This window comes from Macaca mulatta, chromosome 2 (genome assembly GCF_049350105.2).
Source record: "Macaca mulatta isolate MMU2019108-1 chromosome 2, T2T-MMU8v2.0, whole genome shotgun sequence".
Taxonomy (NCBI): Eukaryota; Metazoa; Chordata; class Mammalia; order Primates; family Cercopithecidae; genus Macaca; species Macaca mulatta.
In genome coordinates this window covers 113529789-113545418 of record NC_133407.1, presented here as the reverse complement: position 1 = coordinate 113545418, position 15630 = coordinate 113529789, and the positions used below count along the sequence as shown (strand labels likewise).

At 46.8% G+C, this 15630-nt stretch overlaps 1 protein-coding gene across 41 annotated transcripts in view; it reads right to left on the bottom strand.

Moving 5' to 3' along the window:
- Positions 1 to 3046: 3046 nt before the first annotated feature.
- The window catches only part of RBM6 (RNA binding motif protein 6), a 124131-nt gene continuing 111547 nt past the window's right edge, over positions 3047 to 15630 (bottom strand). For all 41 annotated transcript variants that reach the window (XM_077992637.1, XM_077992664.1, XM_077992658.1 and 38 more), the window contains 6 exons: positions 15312 to 15407; positions 13302 to 13562; positions 10746 to 10820; positions 8640 to 8737; positions 5860 to 5992; positions 3047 to 3288 (listed from right to left, as the gene is read on the bottom strand). In XM_077992637.1, coding sequence (XP_077848763.1) covers positions 3163 to 3288; positions 5860 to 5992; positions 8640 to 8737; positions 10746 to 10820; positions 13302 to 13562; positions 15312 to 15407 — 789 coding nt within the window. In that variant the 3' untranslated portion in view covers positions 3047 to 3162. The remainder of the gene's footprint in view (positions 3289 to 5859; positions 5993 to 8639; positions 8738 to 10745; positions 10821 to 13301; positions 13563 to 15311; positions 15408 to 15630) is intronic.

The window sequence follows — 15630 nt, the reverse complement described above, 5'->3', positions numbered from 1 at the left end:
CTGCTGACCTCGTGATCCGCCCTCCTGGGCCTCCCAAAGTGCTGGGATTACAGGCGTGAGCCACTGCACCTGGCCTGAAGTTTTCTTCTTAGCATATTCTCGAGGCGGGTGGATCACGAGGTCAGGAGATCGAGACCATCCCTGGCTAACATGGTGAAACCCCTTCTCTACTAAAAATACAAAAAAAAGCCGGGCGCGGTGGCTCAAGCCTGTAATCCCAGCACTTTGGGAGGCCGAGGCGGGTGGATCACGAGGTCAGGAGATCGAGACTATCCTGGCTAACATGGTGAAACCCCGTCTTTACTAAAAATACAAAAAACTAGCCGGGCGTGGTGGCGGGCGCCTGTAGTCTCAGCTACTTGGGAGGCTGAGGCGGGAGAATGGCGTGAACCCGGGAGGCGGAGCTTGCAGTGAGCCGAGATCACGCCACTGCACTCCAGCCTGGGAGACACAGCGAGACTCCGTCTCAAAAAAACAAACAAACAAACAAACAAACAAAAAAACTAGCCGGGCGTGGTGGCGGGCGCCTGTAGTCCCAGCTACTCGGAGGCTGAGGCAGGAGAATGGCGTGAACCCAGGAGGCGGAGCTTGCAGTGAGCCGAGATCGTGCCACTGCACCCCAGCCTGGGTGACACAGCGAGACTCCGTCTCAAAAAAAAAAAAAAAAAAAAAAAAAAAAAGCATATTCTCCCTAACATCTCCCACTCCTCACTACCCATCTCTCCCAAACCCTCCGCCCCACCCACCTTTAACAGAGTATATTTCAGCCCTCCCTGGTCCAGCCTTATGTATACAGATCATACAACCAAGGGGTTGGCAAACTAAAACTCACAGGCCAATACTGTCTTTGTGAATAAAGTTTTATTGAAACACAGCCACAACCACTTGTTTACAGATTGCCTATTGCTGCTTTCTCACCAGGACAATACAGCTAAAGATGATCTGACCTGCCTTATTCCATCAAGATGGTGGTCTCAGTTCTCTTCCTAAGAAACATTCTTCCCTTGAGATATGTGCAAAGTGAAATTTTTAGTACTGTGATATGTAACCCTGAGGAATTTTATTTTTCTGAGACAGGGTCTCACTCCATTGCCCAGGTTAGAGTGCAGTGGTATGATCACTGCACTCATTACAGCCTCAACCTCTTGGGCTCAAGTGATCCTCTCACCTCAGCCTCTGAAAGTGCTGGGATTATAGGTATAAGCCACCATGCCAGGATTTTTATAAGTTATAATAGGCTCTCATAGCCAAAGAAATACAGCAAAATTTAAAACAAAACAAAAATAGGCTTGTAAGTTACATAGTCCTTTTTTTTTTCTGACAGAATCTCACTCTGTCGCCCAGGATGGAGTGCAGTGACGTAATCTCGGCTCACTGCAACCTACTCCCAGGCTCAAGTGATTCTCTGCCTTGGCTTCCTGAGTAGCTGGGATTACAGGTATGCACCACCATGCCCAGCTAATTTTTGTATTTTTAGTAGAGACAGGGTTTCACCATGTTGGCCAGGCTGGTCTCGAACTCCTGACCTCAAGTGATCCACCTGCCTTGGCCTCCCAAAGTGCTGGGATTACAGAAGTGAGCCACCCACTGCACCTGGCCTTATATAGTCCTTTTATTTTATTTTGAGATGGAGTCTCGCTCTTGTTGCCCAGGCTGAATGAAGTACAGTGGCGTGATCTCAGCTCACTGCAACCTCCACCTCCTGGAAGTGATTCTCCTGCCTAAGCCTCCTCAGTAGCTGGGATTACAGGCGCCTACCCTCATGCCCGGCTAATTTTTATATTTTTAGTAGAGACGGGGTTTCACCATGTTGGCCAAGCTGGTCTTGAATTCCTGACCTCAGGTGATTCACCCACCTCGGCCTCCCAAAGTGCTGGGATTACAGGCGTGAGCCACCGTGCCTGGCCTATAGTCCTTTTAACAACAAAGAATTTTTTTTTAAAAGGCTCACTTTTGGGCCGGGCCCTGTTGCTCATGCCTGTAATCCCAACACTTTGGAAGGCCAAGGCAGGCAGATCACTTGAGTCTGGGAGGTCGAGGCTACAGTAAGTGGTGATCATGCCACTGCACTCCAGCCTGGGCCACAAAATAAGACTCTGTCTCAAAAAAGGAAAAAACAAAAAACAAAAAACAAAAAAACCCTCATTTTTGAAGCAAATACTGGAAAATGGTAGAGGTGATGATGGAGAAACTGAGAAAGATTTGAAAGAGGGCAGATACCTCTTTGGAGAATTTTAGCAATGGAGAGAAGAAGAGCTGGGCAGTGCCTGGAGAGGAATGGTGATCCTTACTATGCCAACTTTTTTTTTTTTTTTTGAGACGGAGTCTCGCTCTGTCGCCCAGGCTGGAGTGCAGTGGCCGGATCTCAGCTCACTGTAAGCTCCGCCTCCCGGGTTTAGGCCATTCTCCTGCCTCAGCCTCTGGAGTAGCTGGGACTACAGGCGCCTGCCACCTCGCCTGGCTAGTTTTTTTTTGTATTTTTTAGTAGAGACGGAGTTTCACCGTGTTAGCCAGGATGGTCTCGATCTCCTGACCTCGTGATCCGCCCGTCTCGGCCTCCCAAAGTGCTAGGATTACAGGCTTGAGCCACCGCGCCCGGCCACTATGCCAACTTTTAATCATAAAGTGTGAAGCATGGAGTACTCTTCAGGCACTCAGAAAAGGAGTTCTCGCCTTCCCCCAACTCTACCATAACAGGGAATCAGAAGAATTTTGAAGATCTAATAAGTAGTAAACCAACATATGCAATATGTTCAGCTTAAGCAGTTATTAAAAAATAAAAGAAACAAATAATGAAATGCTATATTCGCTGATTAGATTAAGAAAATAAATTGTATGGTCTGACAGCATTCACACAAGCTATGGTTCAAAGGTCATTGCAACCCACTTACTTATACTGACAGTAGGCAGTATTCTAAGGTTTAATGCAGCACTAGTTGCTACTTCAGCATAACTTCAAATGGGCCTGAACCAAGGCACTCTCTCCCTCCTACTAGTAGCCCCATTCCCACCCATCTCTGGAAAAAAAAAATTAACAAAAAGATAATCACATTGAAAAAAAGTTTATTTAAAAAAGTTCTAGCAGCAAGAACAGTAACAAAAGAAAAGGAGAGACAAACAAAACAAGGAGGAGGTTGTGTCCCATGGAACTTGTCTCCATTCTTAATCGAGTTCTTTATACCGAGCAAACATGACTCTTCGAACAGCATCTCGGTAAGTCTCATTGGACTGTCTTTTGCTGGTTCTTCCTGGGGCTCCAACACTGGGGACCCTCATCCGGCCTTCAGCCTGTAAAACAAAGACAAACTATAAAGTGGGCCCTATAGATTAATTAGCCTCAGTGCTGGTCTTTGAACACAGGCATTTCTGGACTAGTATGGAGCAGTATATAGGAGATACATATATATACACACATATATATATTTTTTTTAGATAAGAGTCATGCTCTGTCACCCAGGCTAGAGTGCAGTGGTGCGATCTGGGCTCACTGCAAGTCTGCCTCCCAGGTTTAAGCAATTGTTGTGCCTTAGCCTCTGAGTGGCTGGGACTAGAGATGCCTGCCACCACACCCGGGTAATTTTTGTATTTTTAGTAGAGACAGGGTTTCGCCATGTTGGCCAGGCTGATCTCAAACTCCTGGCCTCAAGTGATCTGCTCACCTCGGCCTCCCAAAGGGTAGTGAGCCACCACGCCTGGCAGGATAATTTTTTTTTTTTTTTTTTGAGACAGAGTCTTGCTCTGCCACCCAGGCCAGAGTGCAGTGGCACAATCACGATCTTGACTCACCGCAACCTCTGCCTCCCCAGTGCAAGTGATTCTTCTGCCTCAGTCTCCTGAGTAGCTGGGACTACAGGTGTGCGCCACCACGCCTGGCTAATTTTTTTTTTTTTTGAGACGGAGTCTTGCTCTGTCGCCCAGGCTGGAGTGCAGTGGCCGGATTTCAGCTCACTGCAAGCTCCGCCTCCCGGGTTTACGCCATTCTCCTGCCTCAGCCTCTGGAGTAGCTGGGACTACAGGCGCCCGCCACCTCGCCCGGCTGGTTTTTTGTATTTTTTAGTAGAGACGGGGTTTCACCGTGTTAGCCAGGATGGTCTCGATCTCCTGACCTCGTGATCTGCCTGTCTCAGCCTCCCAAAGTGTTGGGATTACAGGCCTGAGCCACCGCACCCGGCCAATTTTTTTTTTTTTTTTTTTTTTTTTGAGACGGAGTCTCGCTTTGTCGCCCAGGCTGGAGTGCAGTGGCACCATCTCGGCTCACTGCAAGCTCTGCCTCCTGGGTTCACGCCATTCTCCTGCCTCAGCCTCTGAGTAGCTGGGACTACAGGCACGCACCACCACGCCCGGCTAATTTTTTGTATTTTTAGTAGAGACAGGGTTTCACTGTGTTAGCCAGGATGGTCTCGATCTCCTGACCTCGTGATCCACCCGCCTCGGCCTCCCAAAGTGCCCGGTGAATTTTTGTATTTTTAGTAGAGACGGGGGTTTCATCATATTGATCAGGCTGGTCTTGAACTCCTGACTGCCTCAGCCTCCCAAAGTGCTGGGATTACAGGCATGAGCCACTATGCCCGGACCCTGGCAGGATAATTTTTTTAATAATCTTTTGGCTGGGCACAGTGGCTCACATCTGTAATCCCAACACTTTGGGAGGCCAAAGTGGGTGGATCACTTGAGGCCAGGAGTTTGAGACCAGCCTGGCCAACATGGTGAAACTCTGTCTCTACTAAAAATACAAAAATTAACTGGGTATGATGGCACACACCTGTAATCCCAGCTACTCAGGAGGCTGGGGTGGGAGAATTGCTTGAACCTGGGAGGTGGAGTTTGCAGTGAACTGAGATCGCATCACTGCATTCCAGCCTGGACAACAGAGCAAGACTCCATCTCGGAAAAAAAAAAAAAATAGAATCTTTTATTTTATTTTATTTTATTTTTTATTTTTTGAGACAGAGTTTCGTTCTGTCACCCAGGCTGGAGTGCAGTGGCCGGATCTCAGCTCACTGCAAGCTCTGCCTCCTGGGTTTACGCCATTCTCCTGCCTCAGCCTCCCGAGTAGCTGGGACTACAGGCGCCCGCCACCTCGCCCGGCTAGTTTTTGTATTTTTTAGTAGAGACGGGGTTTCACTGTGTTAGCCAGGATGGTCTCGATCTCCTGACCTCGTGATCCGCCCATCTCGGCCTCCCAAAGTGCTGGGATTACAGGCTTGAGCCACCGCGCCTGGCCATCTTTTATTATTAAACAAATACCCAAGATGAATAAGGTGGGTGGTGACGCTATGATTGGAAGATTCAGCCTTCAATACCAGAGATATGAGAAACTCAGTCGGAGAAAAATAAGCCAATCTCTTATGGCTGGCATTTTCAGAGGAGAACCAATCCAACACAAAATGGGTAATGTTCCCTCTTATCACCTTCTCTAGAGGCTCTTGAAATATGAGGGGCAAAGTCCTTCATGGGAACGAGAACTACATGCTCCTTAAATTTTAGCCATCAAAGACTTCCGCTGACAGTCCCTCTCACGGATGCCTCTGTACTTTTCATTGCTGATACCCTGGTTCTTCTGACCAAATGATTCTTCAGTCTCAAACTGCCTCAGATTCTGCTCTACTATTTACTCTGTGTAAGAGTATGATGAAATCCATTCCAACTCCTTCCTCCTCTTCCTAACTCCAAACTGCAAAGGGCCCAGCCTACCAAGCTATAACCCAGCATTGAAGACTGAAGTGTTCAACTCTCATGTCCTATCCCACCAGTAGAGAAAGCCCAGCAAAATGACAAAGACACCACTCTAGGTCAGAAAGTGAAAGTTAATTACATTCCAGGTTCCTGTCACCCCCCAAAAGATGGAAACCATTTTACCTCCTCTGATGAAGCCAATCCAGGATGGCCATATCCCAGGCCTGCCCCTTTCCTCCAGCCAGTAGTAGCCTGTTGGACACAGCCTCCTTTGCTGCTAGTGTCGGTATCTTCTTTATCAACAAGTTTACGATCACTGCAAAAGAAGCAGACACTATCACTTCCTTTTTTTTTGAGACGGAGTTTCACTCTTTTTGCCGAGGCTGGAGTGCAATGGCTCGAATTCAGCTTACTACAAACTCTGCCTCCCGGGGTTCAGGTGATTCCCCTGCCTCAGCCTCCCGATTAGCTGGGATTACAGGTGCCTGCCACCACACCCGGCTAATTCTTAATTTTTTTTTTTTTTTCCAGTAGAGACAGGGTTTCACCATATTGGCCAGGCTGGTCTCAAACTCCTGACCCAGGTCAAGAGGGTAAAGCAGCAAGACTAAAGAAGTACTGAGAGAAGAGTTCTAGAGAACACCTGGATTTACCCAGAAAAGGAAGAGGAGCAGAAAAGGTGACTGGGAAGGAGAAGAGCCAGGAGAATGTGGTAAGAAAGGTGCTGAGAATAAAGAAGGGTCTCTTTCTGCACCCCACCTAAGCCTTGTCCCAGACGACTCAAGGCCAAGGTGTCCTTCCTCCTGATGGCTGACTCCTTCACCTAGTCCTAATCCACCGTATTTCAAACTGCAGAGAATGACCCAATGGAATGTCACACTAAATGGTCCCACTGTAACAACTCATAAAAATGGAGACTAGACTTGAATAAAAATATCAGGCTTCATTGTACATAGTAAGAAAGTATTTTAGATGAAAACTTCTTCAGTTGTGTACACACATACACTTTATTATTGGGCCACGATACAAAAATACATCTCTTATTGTGGGTTGGATCAAATAAGCTGGAATGCCAGAGCCCCAGACCCTGTCCAGCCTCGTCAGGGGCCTTGCTCTGTCAGTCATCTCCCATTCCTCCTGCTCATGCATCCACTTGTTACCCACTTTTCCTTTCCTTTTTTTTTTTTTGAGAACCGTATTCAAGTGATTATCCTGCCTCAGCCTCCCGAGTAGCTGGGATTATAGGTACCCACCACCAAGCCTGGCTAATTTTTTAATATTTTTGGTAGAGACGGGGTTTCACCATGTTGGCCAGGCTGGTCTCGAACTGCTGACCTTAAGTGATTCACCCGCCTTGGCCTCCCAAAGTGCTGGGATTACAGGCATGAGCCACCACACCTGGCCCATTTTTCCTTTCCCCTTTTTTTTTTTGAGACAGAGTCTTGCTCTGTCGCCCAGGCTAGAGGGCAGTGGCATGATCTCGGCTCATTGCAACCTCTGCCTCCCGGGTTCAAGTGGTTCTCCTGCCCCAGCCTCCTCAGTAGCTGGGATTACAGGCACCTGCCACCGTGCTTGGCTAATTTTTGTATTTTTAGTAGAGAAGAGGTTTCACCATCTTGGCCAGGCTGGTCTTGAACTCCTGACTTCGTGATCCACCCGCCTCAGCCTCCCAAAGTGCTGGGATTATAGGTGTAAGCTACCACGCCTGGCCCCCATTTTTCCTTTTCAAGGCCTTTACTGTCCCTTCTCCTCCTGGCTATCCAAAGACCAGAGACCTGAGCGCCATCAGTGACTTCTCTCTTTCCCCAGGTGATCACAAAGACTGGTGGATCTGACACCTCTCTCTAATCCACACTCCTTTTCTTTTCTTTTTTAAAATAGAGGCAGGGTCTCCCTTCTCCCTATGTTGCCCAGGCTGGCCTTGAACTCCTGAGCTCAAGAGATCCTCCTTCCTCAGCCTCCCTGTGTTGGGATTATAGGCCACTCTCCTTTCTAGACTCATGACCTTCACTCAGGCAATCATGATCTCTCACTTGAATTACTATAGAATTTGCATAATGCATTAGTCTCTCTATAAACTCATCTTCCACATAATTAGTAATCTCTCCAAAATGCAAAGCTAGGTCAATACCCTGCTTAAAATTATTCCATGACCTTCCACTGACTTTAAGATAAAGCCTTAGCATGGTGTTCAAGGTGTTTAAACTTCATGAACTAGCCTGCATCTTTTGGACCTGGCTTATCTACTGTCACTCAACAACATACCTGCAGTGTTCAGGACCATCAAGCTATTTGCAATTCCTCAAACATATCATAAGTTCTTGTATCCCTGGTGGATGAAATTTCCTGAAATGCCCTTCCCTTCCCCACTGATTTCTGTGTCTGCCCTATGAGATGCACCATCACCTAAGTCTCGTCTATTCTGTGTTCAGTCAAGGATAATCTATGTCTTGCTCACCTGAGTATTTCTTGCACTTAGTACCTGTAAACAGTGGGTTATCAACAAATTCTGTATAACTCTGGGCTTACAACTTGGGAACTAGCGGACTAAAAACAAGTATAGGAAGCTAGATATCATATATCTCCATCAGCAGCCTACCATTTATTTAGCACCTATGTGTGAGAATGGAGGTTCCGTAGAGAAAAAGCCCAAGAGTGTGACATTCTTATCAGGCCCGTAAAGAGGGTACAGTATTACTGATGAAGATGGAAAGGGTTCCCGATCATGGCTACTCCAGCCCTGACTTTGGGAAGGCAAAGCTGCCAGCCAACCTTCCATGCACATTCCCCGTATAAAGACAGATAGTCAAAAGGATAGAGTGGACCTCATGTTCTAGCAGTTCAGACAGAATCTACTGATAACATCATCTCCCTGAGACAGAAAACAGCAGTACAGTTGAAGGAAGAGGTGGTTTTATCATTAGGCCTTGAGGCCTAGGCTGAATGAAGAGTTCCTGGCTTACCTGTCAGATTCCCTGGAGTATTTAATCCGTTTCCTTTCTGGAGAGTCAAAAGACTGGAGCTTTTCCCTGCGATCATTTCCTCTTTCTTTAAACTTTCCCTGTTGGTAAGCAGAACAGACCTGAGATTTCCACCTGAGGGAATTGGGGAGTGGGGAAATTTTACCCCATTAATGTTATTTCTTTTTTTTTTTTCTTGAGACGGAGTCTCACTCTTGCCCAGGCTGGAGTGCACTGGCGTGATCTCAGCTCACTGCAACCTCTGCCTCCCAGGTTCAAATGATTCTCCTGCCTCAGCCTCCCAAGTAGCTGGGACTACAGGTGCATGCCACAATGCCCGGCTAATTTTTGTGTTTTTAGTAGAGACGGCGTTTCACTGTGTTAGCCAGGCTGGTCTCAAACTCCTGACCTTATGATCCACCCGCCTCGGCCTCCCAAAGTGCTGGGATTACAGGTGTGAGCCATCGCGCCCAGCCCTGTTATTTCTTTTAAAGTGAAGGTAGCTCACTTGGTAACTCCTGGAATCTCTCACTCCTTTACACATTCTTCTAGACAAAGCAGTGACTTCCTGACTTACAAATTTGGATAGAATAAGTTGGCATGCTTGGTTCAGCTCTTTTCCCCTTCTGAGAAGCAGGGGAAGTACATAAGCCCTCCACTACACAAGCCCTCGGGCATATATATAAAACTTAAGGAGTCCAAAGCAGCTCTTACATGGAGAGGTGGTTCTTTGCAGTAGACTACCTTAAGGAAAGGAAAAGTACTACAATATGCTTTCCACTGTCCTATGGCCAGTTCAGTTTGTGAATTCACTATCTCTAACAGTCCTCCATAGGTGGATTCTTTTGTTTGTTCTTGAGATGGAGACTTATTCTGTGACCCAGGCTGGAGTACAGGGGTGTGATAATAGCTCACTGCAACATGGAACTCTTGGGCTCAAGCAATTCTCCCACCTCAGCCTCCTAAACTGCTGGGGTCACATGTATGTGCCACTGTGCCTGGCTCTCCACAGGTGGATTCCTTTTTGTTTGTTTTTTTTTGAGACAAGGTCTGGCTCTATGACCCAGGTTGGAGTGCAGTGGCACAATCTCAGCTCACTGCAACCTCTGCCTCCCAGCTCATGCCATCCTCCCTCAGGCTCCTGAGTAGCTGGGACTACAGGCACACACCACTACATCTGCCTAATTTTTTCTTTTTTCTTTTTTTTTTTTGAGATGGAGTCTCGCTCTGTTGCCCTGGCTGGAGTGCAGTGGCACGATCTTGGCTCACTGCAAGCTCCGCCTCCTGGGTTCACGCCATTCTCCTGCCTCAGCCTCCCGAGTAGCTGGGACTACAGGCGCCCACCACCACGCCCGGCTAATTTTTTTGTATTTTTAGTAGAGACGGGTTTTCACTGTCTTAGCCAGGATGATCTCGATCTCCTGACCTCGTGATCCGCCCATCTCGGCCTCCCAAAGTGCTGGGATTAAAGGCGTGAGCCACCGCGCCCGGCCTACATTCACCTAATTTTTATATTTTTTGTAGAGATAGGATTTTGCTTTGTTGCCCAGGCTGGTTTCAAACTTGTGAGCTCAAGTGATCCACCCATCTCAGCCTCCCAAAGTACTGGGATTACAGGCATGAGCCACTGTGCCTGACCCACAGGTGGGTGGGTTCTTAACCATCATGAGAGAAGCCAGTGAAGCCTATGACTGGGTAAGTCACCCTAACTGTGTGGTTGAGGTAGCAAGTCCATTTGACTCTGACACTAAGCTACTTCCTCCAGCTTAGCCTTTAATAGTAAAAGATGCTATTTCAGCAGCCCTATTCAACACTTGTTCATTAACCCAATTAATTTAAAAGCTGAGCAGGAAAGAGGAGTGCTATCTATCTGGAGACCCTAACACCACCTTTTAAAAAGATATCAACTTTATTGAAGTATACACTTACAAATAATAAAAAGCACCTATTTTGATTGTACTATATAATTTGGCAAATGTATACACTATCTTTTGAAGTTGCTTTTGTTTTCTATCTTCTTATAAGGAGGGATCAGCACAGCCTATGAAGTCTATACCAGAAAGCAAAGAGAGCTGAGGCTCAAGGGAGTAATAGGTCACCAAAGTTTACCTCTCGTTCTCTCCTTTCCAGATAGGCTAGCTCCTGCTCAGACTGTTTTATCTTCCGGTGGATTTCCAGGTTTTGCTGAGAAGAGAGGCAATTCTATGAGTATAGGTCTAAGAAACAATGCTCCTAGAAATGCTTCTAGGTCTTTCCCAATAGTTGCTTTTGGATTGTAGCTCTTTTGACTGACCAGATTTACTAAATGATCACTGTACCCTGCAAGTAACAATCCCTAACTGGTCTTGTCATGCAGATTAGTTATGTGGTATGGCATAAGAGGGAATATTACTTTACTTATCTCCAAGACGTGGGAAACAAGTATCTCTTTATCTCTTTATCTAAGTTGAAAATCATGGGAGAGAGGATGTGGGCACACCAGTGCAGAAAACTAAATGCCCACATACTCTGCCCTACATACCATTCCCAGACATGAGTCATTCTTTAAGCCCCCAGAAAAACATGAAAAGGAGCCCCAGGGCTCCAAGAGACTGCTCTGAGAGTTGCAAATCTCTCATGCATGGCTCTACTACACAAGCCCTCAGTCGTATGTATGAAACTTAAGGAGTCCAAAGCAGCTCTTACATGAAGTGGTGGTTCTTTGTAGCAGACGACCCTAAGGAAAGGAAAAGTACTACAGTCTACTTTCCACTGTCCTATGACCAGTTCAGTTTGTGAATTCACCAGACCTGTGGCTCCTCTTTCCTGACGATTACTTTTTTTTGTTTTGAGACGGAGTCTCGCTCTGTATCCCGGGCTGGAGTGCAGTGGCCGGATCTCAGCTCACTGCAAGCTCCGCCTCCCAGGTTTACGCCATTCTCCTGCCTCAGCCTCCCGAGTAGCTGGGACTACAGGCGCCCGCCACCTCGCCCGGCTAGTTTTTTGTATTTTTTAGTAGAGACGGGGTTTCACGGTGTTCGCCAGGATGGTCTCGATCTCCTGACCTCGTGATCCGCCCGTCTCGGCCTCCCAAAGTGCTGGGATTACAGGCTTGAGCCACCGCGCCCGGCCCCTGACGATTACTTTTTATCTCTTTAGTCATTTATTAGTATTTACACCAGATGGGTGAAATTTCAATATGTCACTCTGACAATTCACAATTTCGGGTCAAAGGGACTTGGGAGGTAGTCTGTTCCAGGGATTATCAACGAGGAGCTTTTCAGGGTCCTATCTTTGCAAAGCCTCCACAGAGATGGATGGGAAAAGTAATGTACCTATTACCAAAAGTAGAGCTTCTCAGTTTTTAGCTAAGTAAAACTTTTAGCTCTGTGTTCAGGAGAAAGTCTAAATCTAGTCCCATCATTTGCTCTTGCAACGTCTACTAGAGAAGGGGTGTGAAACAAATTGCTCTGAGAATGTGAGTCCATTTAGGGACTTTATTTGTCCATAATTTGGATCCTTGGTCAGTTCATATAAAAGGGAATACTGCAGGGGAATACCAATGTATGTCAGTTTAACATCCCAAGTATAGATGTTGTGCTGTGGCTCATAACAACATTCACTACATGAAGAAATGGCAGAATTTGACTCACCTATGGTGAAAACTGCACACTGTCAGAGCTGGACAGAACCAGATGAAGTTACAAGGACCAAAGAAGAAAAGGGGCTTATCTGAGGTCCAACGTTAATGACAGAGCTAAGATGAGAAACCCAGCAAGTAATGTCTTAATCCACAACCCTTTCTCTTCCTACTCATCCTCCATATTTGGCACCCTAGCCACAGACATAATGCTTGGCTTGGGCCTACACATGGAAGTTCTTTGAGAGTAGGCATAACCTTAATCCAGAGCAATTCATTCTTGAATTAGACTGTTTTAATGATAGGAACTGGGGCTGATATACGCTGAGGAAGGATTGTACTGCTGCTGCTTCTTTTTTTTCTTTTTTGAGATAGAGTCTTGGTCTGTCACCCAGGGTGGAGTACAGTGGCATGATCTCGGTTCACTGCAAACTTTGCCTCCCAGGTTCAAGTGATTCTCCTGCCTCAGCCTCCCAAGTACTTGGGATTACAGGCATGCGCCACCACATCCAGGTAATTTTTGTATTTTTAGTAGAGACAGTTTCACCATGTTGGCCAGGCTGGTCTCAAACTCCTGATCTCAAGTGATCTATCTGCCTCGGCCTCCCAAAGTGCTGGAATTACAGGTGTAAGCCATGACGCCCGGCCTATATAATCTTCTTTATTCCCTATAATCCCCATCAATAATAAGAGTCAACAGTTTTTTTTTTTGTTTTTTAAGAGACAGAGTCTCGTTCTGTCACCCAGGCTGGGAGGGCAGTGGCACAATTTCGGCTCACTGCAACCTCTGCCTCCCGGGTTCTAGTAATTCTCCTGTCTCAGCCTCCCGAGTGGCTGGGACTATAGGCATACACTACCATGCCTGGCTAATTTTTTGTATTTTAGTACAAAGGGGGTTTCACCATGTTGCCCAGACTGGTCTTGTACTCCTGAGCTCAGGCAATACACCCGCCTCGGTCTCCCAAAGTGCTATGATTACAGGCATGAGCCACCAAGCCTGGCCAAGAGTCAACAGTTTGAAAGAGCATAGCTCCTTCTCCTAATACCTTGTGCAGGTCTGACAGCTGCTGGTGTTTGATCAGAACTTCTTTATTGGGAAACTGCCTTCTGCAGAGCAGACAAGCCAGTTTATTCCAGTCAGTGAGTTTGTCTTCTTCATTCTCCTTCTTGGTGAGCTCCTCTCGCTTCTGGGGCTGTGCTATGCGGGGCTGTGGGGGAGGGGTCTGTTCTTCCTCTTCTTCCTCCTCATAGTCACTGTCTCCTCCATATTCACCCAAGAGGCCAATCAGTGGGTTTACCACTTTAGGCTGGAAGGAGAAGGCCAGTGATCAATACCAAATGCAACCTATATTTCAGGGTCCTTTTTTTTTTGGATACTGATACGGGCATCTCATTTCTTTGTTCTCTCTCAGTTGGAATAATGAATTGGGTTCAAAATAAACTCACTAGCCATGCTGCTCATTTCCCAGATGGAAGCAACATGACCAGAGCTTGGCTTTGCTCCTTGCTCACTGAGAATAAACAAGAGAAATTCCTTTAGAAGTGACTCTAGCAACAGAATGTGGGGAGAAAGAAGAGAAAGGAGAATAAGCATAGAAAATAGTAAAAGTTTACAAATTACAAAGAGAAAGAGATAAATACCTCCAAATTACTGTAACTCATGGAGGGAAGAAAAGATGATGTTCATCAAGACTCTAGCAAAGAGGATTTAGGAAGTAAATTAAAAGCAACTGCATTGATAGGCACTTGGGTAGACAGATCCAGCTCCTATGGTAAAGGCAAAGCATGGTTAAGATAGATGCTACAATGAGCTGAATTAATAATGTGGAGCAGGAAAACAGTACCTTATAAAAACTGTTAAATAATGATGCATAGTCATTGGTCTATGATCAATCAAAATAAATAAATAATGCATGGTCACTATTGTTATATACCTGCATTCAATCAGAATCACTGGTGATTAGATTGAGACTACTGCTTGAAGGCATCTAAAAAATGGGCACCAAGGCCGGGCGTGGTGGCTCAAGCCTGTAATCCCAGCACTATGGGAGGCCGAGACGGGCAGATCATGAGGTCAGGAGATCGAGACCATCCTGGCTAACACGGTGAAACCCCGTCTCTACTAAAAAAATATAAAAAACTAGCCCAGCGTGGTGGTGGGCACCTGTAGTCCCAGCTACTCAGGAGGCTGAGGCAGGAGAATGGCATAAACTCGGGAGGCGGAGCTTGCAGTGAGCTGAGATCCGGCCACTGCACTCCAGCCCGGGCGACAGAGCGAGACTCCGTCTCAAAAAAAAAAAAAAAAAAAAAAGGGCACCAATATTAGCATCATTCACTCTGTCCACGCAGAAACTATAAAAAATGACCACGTTGCCGGGCGCGGTGGCTCAAGCCTGTAATCCCAGCACTTTGGGAGGCCGAGGCGGGTGGATCACGAGGTCAGGAGATCGAGACTATCCTGGCTAACATGGTGAAACCCCGTCTCTACTAAAAATACAAAAAAACTAGCCGGGCGTGGTGGCGGGCGCCTGTAGTCTCAGCTACTTGGGAGGCTGAGGCGTGAGAATGGCGTGAACCCGGGAGGCGGAGCTTGCAGTGAGCCGAGATCACGCCACTGCACTCCAGCCTGGGAGACACAGCGAGACTCCGTCTCAAAAAAAAAAAAAAAAAAGACCACGCATGCACTGCATATCTAAGTGACGCCAAAAGGCAGGAAAGACTGAGGCTGAAAAAACGGGTTTCCTTGGTGATTTAGAGAACTGACAAGAACAAGATGATAAAAAGGGCTAGGCATCTCGTCTGGTAAGAATGGCACAGGATAGAGAGAAACAGGGCAGATAACTGCCTCTGGTTCTCCAGTAATACCCCTATTAGCAGACAGAAAACTTTATATCATGCTTGTACTCAAAAGAAATGGGAATCCTTATTCAGGAGACATAGGGAGGTAAAAGACCAACACCAAAGGAAGGCATCAGCCTTTGCACTTCCTTTCCCACTCAGAACCAGCCCCAGCCCCAGCCCCAGCCCTAGGTCCAGGGGATCAATGTTGGTCTTACTGGAGGGGGACTCTCTTCCTTCTTCACAGTAGGAGGCAGGGGCTTCTTAAAGACGTCTTCTGCGGGGGCCTTCCCTTCACTGGCATTTTCCTGAAACTGACCAAACCAGAGGTAACTCTCACATGATATTCACTCATAATAACTGATAAAGGCTGGGATGGGCACAGTGGCTCAAGCCTATAATCCCAGCACTCTGGGAGGCCAAGGCAGGTGGATCACAAGGTCAGGAGATCAAGACCATCCTGGCTAACATGGTGAAACCCCGTCTCTACTAAAAATACAAAAAATTAGCCGGGCATGGTGGCTGATGCCTGTAGTC